Raw genomic sequence first — 9,140 nt, forward strand, 5'->3', positions numbered from 1 at the left:
CGGCATTCACCGTCTCACGTACGACCACTCGGCGACTCGCCTTTCAACCGGGGCATTTTTGTTTCGCGCCGACGACCAAGGAACTCTTGTTCTTCTCTAGCCTGCAGTTCTTCTATCTCTTGTTTCTCTCCCGCCTGGTCGTTCTCTCGCGGGAGGAACAGAGACGAGAAAGAGAGAGAGAACGATAGAACGAGACGACGATCTGTCATTCAAGGACGATTCTTTCAGCCTGCAAACTCGGTGGATTGTGTGTGCAGGGCCACCCTCTTTAGAATTCCCCGACCGTGGAGCAAGAAGCTCGTAAAAGACAAAAGGGGGTTGGTAGCATCGCAGAGGAAGCGTTGGGGAAGGCGAAGCGCGAGCCAGAGAGAGGAGAGGAACCGAGGGAGACAGCCAGAGAACAGAGAAGAGGAACAGATAGATAAGAAAGATGGGAGAGAGCTCGCCGGATCTCAGCCTCCGGCTTCGCCGTGGCAGTTCCGACTCCAGGGACTCCTACTACATGGACTTCGCACAGGTACAAAACCGCCTAGCTACCTCCAGCTGTTCCTTCGTCCTCAATAATCCTCGATAGATGGCTACCGTCGTAGTCGCCCGCTTGAAATATATATAAACTGGCGACTATGACACCACGTCAATGCTTCTGGTCAGAACGTACTTTTCGTCAGGATCCTACCGAGGATGATCCCCAGACAACCCGTTGGAAGAACCACCAGACAAATGAGTCGACCTTCTCTCTTCTTGCTGGGTAGTTCAAAGGGTGCCAAGAAATGCTTGCTAGATGTTTTATGTGCAAAGTAAAATCCCTTACGTCAGGTCACAGAAGTTTGTTAATGGACTGCCTTCTTCCCATAAATTTGCCAATTACCTGGCGAATTTATTGCTGCGCGGCTTTCACGGATTTAATCTTGCTTGTCTTTAACTAACTTCTTGTTCTACATGAATTATAAAAGATGGGGAAGTATGATTTTAAATTGATACTTAAACTGATGACTGCATGAGATTCACTGAATTTTATATTAGACGGAAGTTCTCGAGATTTATTCTGCATCTTTAATTAACTTCTTCCTGCACATCTAGAGGATCGAATCAATCAAGACGAAATAAATATGATTTTAAAGATTTAGAATAAAAAATATAACCTCGATACAGTTGTTTGGAGAATAGATAGTTTATCGTCTGATGAATCTATGAGGTAGACTGAATTTATTGTTGGTCACAGTTGCCAATCAATATTGTCTGTCTTTAATTAAGTACTTCTTATACATTAAAAATAGTAAAATTATTTTTGATAATAGAGCAATATGATTTTAAGTTGATACTTTATTCGAGTGATACTTTGTTCAATTTGAACCATTTGAGCAGTCAATTTGTTCAAAGTTATAATTGGATATATTGAAAACAAGTGAAACGTGATCGAAATTATTATGCAACCTCACAGAATATTAAAGAAAACACTCGTTCCTCTTCTTGTGTTTTAGTATTTATTTAGATCTCTTTACAGACAAATTAAAAATTTTGTGAGTTCGCCAGCTATCTCAGAGGGTCGTTCTAGAGATAAAAATACTCTTGTCCTGGAATTTATGATTGGGGACGAACTGATTTTTATTTAGCGCGTTTTTTTTTGGTATCGCAGTAGATATTGATTTCATATGGAGACGAACAAAATGATAAACGTAAAACGTTACAGTGAATTATGACTGATAAGTTCGTTCGATTTCCAGGGTATCGACTCGGACATCGAGGAGGTGACCCGTCCAGGGGACAACAACTCGGATCCGATGATGGACAACCTCGAGGAGAACGGGAACGATCTTCCGCCTCCTATCGAGGACATCACGACGATCCCGGAAGAGGCGTCCGAAGAGCTGCGAGAGGAGGAGGAGGCCGCGGCCATGGAGGCAGCCCTTCGAACACCCGAGGGTCCCATAATTAACACTGAAGCGGAGAAACCGGCGCTGCAGCACCCTACGTCCCAGCTCTCCACGCTCGCGCCGCAAGAGTGAGTACGCAGAAATCCTCTGGAACGAAATTGCTAGTGCGCCACCGTACGAGACCGTCGTTACGGGGGTAATTTAATCCGAACCGACGCAAGAGGTTTCGGTTTTAATTGCAATCCCAGTTTCTTTTCCCTTTGCCGTTATCTCGAACTCCCAGAGGCCTCGTTTCGGCTATCTGGAAACACGAATTAGTTTAGCCTCGCGGCCCAGGGAGAGATCTCAGACAAGTAATGATTCTCCAATTTGAGAACACCCTCAGACCTTCCGGTGTTGGTCGTCAGCTTATAGGAACAGAAGGTTCGCGTTTAAATCCTCTAACTGTGAGCATAGTACTGGTCCCTTATCGCTATCGCTGGGAATCTCATTAATTAAGGAGCGTGAATTTCTCTTTGTTCTTTACGTAATTGTAGTGGATAAACGCTGCAAAGGTCAGAAAAGCAGCTTTCAAAGTGCAATATGATATCGTCTCGACATTAGACTTGGAATGAAAAATTCATAAAATATTTTTAGTCTTGTTGAACTTGTAAAGTATACATCATGTTCGATTTGAAAATATTCCTATTTCCCTTGAATACGATTACTTCTATTAGAGTGCAACTTCGATTATGCGACTTATGTAAGATGACTTAAATGTTCTGATAAGGGAGCAGTCACTTTATTTATACTGACAAACTTTATTGAGTTACAGAGTAAATTGTTTTCTATGCGAGTTACCTTAAATTGGATCTACTACATAACAAACGTATTTAGACCATAGAAATTTTTGAAATTGGAGGTTTGCGTAATTAAAATTCTATTTTACAATTATAATTCGATCTAAACTCTTGGATTGTCCACCGAAAAAACGTTCTCTTATAATTTTTGTACATTGCATTCGTTATTAATTTGCTTCGAGTCACGGTAAATCTTCACGAATTGTTCTACTGGTTGGAGGAATTTTATCGGTGGCAAAAGTTTGGAAGAACTTCCTCAATAACTCGAGTATTAATTTTTGTGGAAACCGTGGAAAGCTTAATTAAAACGGAGCCGCAATCTGGTAAAGAAAATTGCTCCTTGAGAATATAAGAGCTAATGTACAGCTTCAACACGGGCTTCTCTTTCTTTACTTTCTTTAAAGGCGATTTCGTGTGCTTCGAAACTTCAGGTTGCGCTGAATTAAAATCAACCGAGCGTTCTGAGTTACGTGACCAGAGTGCTGAGGTTCATGCAAATTTTTAATTGCGTCGACTGCTTTTCGTAGAAAACCGAGTTATTGGAAATATAATTCGCCTGTTACAGAAGGACACTAGCAATCTGCATATTTAACTATTTACTGATTCGTGTAATTGATTTAATATTTTTTAAGAAAAAGTTTTTCGAAAGTATTGTGTACTTCAGGTAGATATTTAATATCGTGATGATAAGAAATCTAACAAATTATACATAAATACACAAAGAAGCAGCTCGTAAATAGTATGATTGAAAAAAAGCTGCGCATTATGTAACTAATAAAATATGTACAAATTCGGACTAAAAAATACTATTTAAATGTAGCTAAACACTGTTATCAGTGCAATCAGTTATCCCGAGTGTTAATACATCCTTAAGGAAAATCGTCTTCAGAGACGACCATGTCCAAGGAAGGTCTAAGGAGGGCTTCACACCTGAGCCGTGCGGTTTTCGATTATCCAGCGTTCCATGGCCAGAGGGAGCGTCTTGAGTTCTCAATTGACTGAAAAAAAGCTGCGGATAGAAAGCGTTTAAGGTTCAGAGGTCGTAATGAAGGAGTCGGGGACCGACGCGGCGGTGTTTAACGTTGGTCTCGCCGAGCCGGGTGTTCCTTCCGCCTCGCGTTTCTTGGCAGGGCGATTCCCGGCAGCGTTAACGAATCCTCGTCTCGTTCAGACGTGGCTGGGGAAAAATGGCAGCGGTCTGGGTTAAGTAGGTGAACGAAATAAAGCCGTGGAATCGCGACGCCGTCGTAGTCGTCGGGGGGCAGGTTGGATTGAGAAGCGAAAAGGGGAGAAAATATTTCCAGCGCGCGATACGTCAGGAATCGCGCGTAATTGCGTCGCGAGAACTCGCGTGAGGATTGCGTGATCGCGTCGCAACAGTCGATCGCGCTATTAACACAATCAGGCGGCAGGAAGTCCGAATTATACCTTCGATAGCCGGATCGGACGTAAGGGAGACGAGCGATTTTTGAAATCGTTCTCGATCTAGACTGCTACCCTAATTGCGATCGCATTCCCTGCGAATTCAATCGACTTCAATCTAGAGACCAAGTGAGGGAATTACGAAGATTCGCAAGAAAGGGTGCAGTGATGTTCTTGACTTCCTTACGTTACGATTTTTTTCACAGCTACGTAGATTAGTACTTCTCTGTCGTTAACACTATGTTTACCGATCTCTCGTACACATACATAACCATTTTTACTAAATCGGTTTTGGAACATTGTAGGAGAAGTTGAAAAGTTAGTTGTACAAAATAGTATTACATTAAAATTATGCAATGTATTTTTTGAACGTGAAATAGAAATCTTGAAAATCAAGTGTAAGAAACAAAAATTAAGTACGAATGTGTCTCTCTTTAAAAAAAATTTTAGCCAAATGAAACTGATAGCAGAAGATTCTTAAATTTTTCATGTATCTTGACATTTTTGTGTTCTATTATAATAATTATTAAAGATTAAGTACTTTACTCTGAACAAAACATTATTTTTCAATAGTTTTAGACTCAGTGTATGAAAAAATATAAAATTGTAGTTATTGGACTATCACCACGTCCTTATTCTCTTAATCTTAAGAAACGCTGCTGAAGGGAGACTTGATAGGTATCATTACGCAGAAATTATCTGACCAAAGATCAAACGTGTCCTTCAGCATCAAATAGGTCAAGATGTTGATTTTGAACCTGTTCCAAAGATTTGTCTCGCACTTGTTAAATGGCTATTAACGTACAATCATAACGCAAGCAAGTGTCGTTTATGCATTCCTTTGACTCCATAGTGAACGAGATAAGCCGGGCGCGTTCGGCCTTCAGAGTCCGCGTATTTAGTCACCGTGATGACAAAACCGTGATTGTCGCATAATTGTGCTGTCGCTGGAATAATAGGTTTCTCACGAATGAGACATATGATTGTAAACAATAAAATACAATACAGTGGAACCTCGATTATTCTGATTAACAAGAGCAACACGAATATTTGTAGTCATACTTCATCTTCATTTATTTGTACAGTAAATCGTTTTGTATATGAGTTATCGCACCGGCACTAATTAAAAAATATTGAATAGTGTGACAAGGAGAGGTCGATTTCAACAAAAATACAGTCTTACCATAGCTGTCATATGATCTAAATCTGATCTGTCAGAACCAGGTACATGTTGGAAGTGTTGGAATACTATTGTTTTGCAGGAATGTTTAACTCTTTGAATAATGTTCCACAAAACTAGTATACTCATTGAAGCTACAGAAAACACACTGTAACAAAAAAGGAAATTCCTGAGCATAAGATATTCAAACAAGTTCGTTTCAAACCTAAACAAATGGTAGACTCACACCTATTCGAAAAGTAATCTAAGTCATCAGTAACCCTTTATACCAGAAAAAAAATATACCAAGTAGAAATGATATTGAAATCACGCCACTTATCACAAAAGACACGTTTTTGAATCCTCTAAATGTTTGTATTGGAAGTGATTGGGGAGTGGTGTGCTCGACTCGACGCCTAGACCTTGAAAAAATCGTCGAAACGGAGCGTAATGGCGCGAAGTTCTCGTCACTGGTTGTTTTTGTTTTGCTATATGCGAGGCGAGTCAGCGAAGGCTCCCGCCGTGTTCGCGTCCGCGTCAATTATTCCTCGCTTTGTACTTCGTGCGTAACGTCAGGATGTAAATTACGGCTTCCCCTAAACGGCTACGTTTCTCCTCGTCTCTTCATTCGGATGACCACCGCCACTATTCACAGCTACGGGACATTAGTCACTGTCCACGATTAACGCGCATCCCTCGACTCGGCTCTCCCGTATCCAGCAGGGCGACCAACGATGGTGGTTTGTACACCGGCGACGATTGAACTTGATCGTGAAAAATCGTTTCGCAACCGTCTCCACTTTGCTCCATCAATTTCCACTCTGGTTCTCGAGCGTCCCGAATCACTGCTGTCGTGTGTACGCGCAACGCAGACACACGCGATCGAACATGTAGCTAAGCGAAATATCGTTTCGTTGGTGACGGATGGCCGTCTAACGGAACGCTTTTATTTGCAAAAACCGCAGCCGTCTCTGTTGGTCCTGATTGTTTACGAAGATGCACAGTTGTCGATTATGTTGTACAAGGCTCCACGAAGTTAATCAATTAGGCTGGAGATTAATTGGTGGTGTGACCGCACTGTCCTGGGCTATTCGTCGGTGACGCTGATATGTTTGCGGTCCGCAATTATAGAGAAATTGACTTTGATTATGTGTGGGTGGTCACCCGATGACAGCAACACATTTCCACTTTAGAAACCAACGATACCGAAGTCGTGTCGACACTATTCTGTGATGACAATGGAAAGTACGATTTTTCACGTTACTTTTCTCTCTTCTTCTTATGATAATAAAAAGGATTATGTCGATATTGCGATTGTGTAACATTGTTTTCAAGATTCAGCATTCGAGGAAATCGTTAATATTTGAGTCTTCGCTTCCTCAACTTATTTCGTATTTATAGTTGAGTTGGAAACTATAACAGGGTTAAAATGTTGAATCCGGTTAGAACATTCGAAACAATTCGTATTTATAATGCTTCTACACATAGCTGCACTATACGTACATAATAGAAATTATATCAATTCAAAGAAATGTGGGTTAAAATGTGTCTTTCTTCTTTCAGTAATTTTAGTGTTCGTTAAATCCTCTGATTTTATAACATTTCAATCAGTTTATCATATTATTCTTCAGTTTAATCGTTAACCGCGATCCCGAAGTCTGACAAACTTTACCTCATCCTGTCTTGTATCTACATCTGTCATCGTCGTTACTACGTATCGTTCGTGATGAACCAATAGCAAAACACTAGAACAGACATTGGAACTTAATCTTCAACGATATTCCTGCCTTGAATGCCTCGAATGAATTCCTGCCATTCTACCAACGAATGTTGCACCACGATCAGACGGGGACAGCTCAATAACGATCACTGTAGACCTTACGGATACGAACTTGGCACGGATCTCGAATATCGTATCTATATTATCGATGAGAGCACGGCTGCAGCCCTTTCATCCCTATCCTTATCTTCGATATCGGTTCAGCGGCTCTCGAAGCCAGGATAAGGATCTCCTCACGTGAGATCTTTTGTAAACGAATTCACACCTCGCCGGATAGCGAAAGACGGGAGAGGCCACCTCGCGCCCTCCTGGCTTTCCAAGGATCGGTTTGCTTTAAAGGACACGGGCGGGGGGTTGCGTCTCTGATCGAATCTGCATGTAAATCGACAGAACAGGCCCCCCGGACCCTGTGTTGTCCGGACGGAGAGTACGGTGCATCGGGGGTTCCGGTGTAACGGGGAAGTCGGAAAGATGGGTAGAGTGAGTGGGAGTGTGCAAGAGAAAGGGAGAGAGAGCGAGAGAGAGAGAGGGAGGATGAGAGAGGGTCTCTCTGGATAAGGCACGGAAGCGGGAGAGACGCGCACGAAGGTCGTCCGTTCGCCGTAACGAAGTGACAGGTCAATATTAACTTCGGCGCCGTTGGCCGCTCGTGCGTTCACGAATTCACGTTCGATATCCGCCGGAAGTAATCGAGTTCGTCGGGGTGGGTCCCACGGATCCAGAGATCGATGGAGATTGATGTTCACGGGACGATTAATCGCGTTGATTCCGAGCCTCGCCGAAGTGCGAGGAAATAACCGGTTCAAGCGGCTACAAGGCGGAACCGCCGCAATGTCCGCGGCCAATCAATCGGCGATCGCGTATTGGCGAGGTCCTGCCAGATGGGCAAACCAATTCGCGCGTGGATCCGAGCAATTTCCGAGAAATCGTCCGATATTTTACACGCTGTTTCGTTGACTTTGCGTTCGCAATTAGTATCAACGATTGCGTGTCAATTTGGGAGTACAAGCTGCGTTGTTGCGTGTCAATCTGGAAGGACAAGTTGCATTGTTGCGTATACGTACACTGTCCAGCAAAACTATATAGCACCATTAAGAGTTTCAAGTGTTTCGTATATTTTTTTCTCACTAGTATTTTACGTCGCATCAACTACACTTGCGGTTATTAGCGACGACTTTTAGTTGGGGATATTGGATTTTACCGTAGAGGCTTGAATCTTTCAGGAATGAGATAACTTGTCTTATTTGCTTGCTGTTGTTAAGGTTATCGCGGAGGTTTGGTTTCATTTTGTATTTAGCGCGGAGTTCTGTGTACTTGGAACAATTTAGAAGGATTTGTTTTATTGTTATTTGGGAGTTGCAAATATCGCATAGTGGAGGACTAGTTTTGGAGATTAAAAAGGAGTGTGTTAGTTTGGAATGACCTATTCTAATCCTGTTTATCGCTACTTGTTGTTGTCGGTTGACAACAGCACCTTGAAGGCAGCACCTGTTGTCGGTGCGGCCTTGCAAAGTGCTTCCATTCGTTGTTCCAGTGGGATAGGAGACGTTTTTTGAATACTTTTTGAAGATCGGCTATCGACTGATTTTCAAATGAAAGATGAATGAATTGAATTTATCTGGAAGAAATAATCTTCGAATCATCTACCCTGATTAGGGTCTCTGCCATTCGCCAGACAGTCAAGGAAAACAGATCAAAAGGGTCGCAATTTCATAACAATATTAAAATAAACACGTCTTCTTGACTAATAGCTTTTCGATATTAATAGGTTCATATTTTTTGTACAGAATGTTAAGCTGCATAGATTGTCGAAGGAAAAAATATAATTCGCGTTTAAAAAAATATTGATGCCCTTCGTATCTCTTTTATGCGTCCATTAAAAAAATTGCTCGTAACATCAAAATGTGCCTCTCTCGAAACCATTCAATTTTATATAAACATTCATTGCTACGTATAGTAATAATGATAATAATCGAGGTATTAATATCTGGTAGATTGTAGCATATGTTTGCAACTTTCATAATAATATATGTAGCGTCGATGTCACATTTATCCATACATGATTA

General features: G+C 41.7%; 1 protein-coding gene and 1 long non-coding RNA gene across 2 annotated transcripts in view; one reads left to right on the plus strand and one right to left on the minus strand.

Annotated features, from left to right (window-relative positions):
- Positions 1–9,140, minus strand: part of LOC144476093 (uncharacterized) — a 145,419-nt gene that overhangs the window by 5,344 nt on the left and 130,935 nt on the right. The gene's annotated exons all lie outside the window — the stretch shown is intronic.
- LOC144476581 (uncharacterized) lies at positions 410–2,006 on the plus strand. Its single transcript, XM_078193688.1, has 2 exons — positions 410–517; positions 1,725–2,006. Exons 1-2 carry the CDS (start codon positions 431–433, stop codon positions 2,004–2,006), a joined length of 369 nt encoding a protein of 122 aa, XP_078049814.1. The 5' UTR covers positions 410–430.

Source organism: Augochlora pura, chromosome 10, assembly GCF_028453695.1.
Source record: "Augochlora pura isolate Apur16 chromosome 10, APUR_v2.2.1, whole genome shotgun sequence".
In the NCBI taxonomy this organism is placed as follows: domain Eukaryota; kingdom Metazoa; phylum Arthropoda; class Insecta; order Hymenoptera; family Halictidae; genus Augochlora; species Augochlora pura.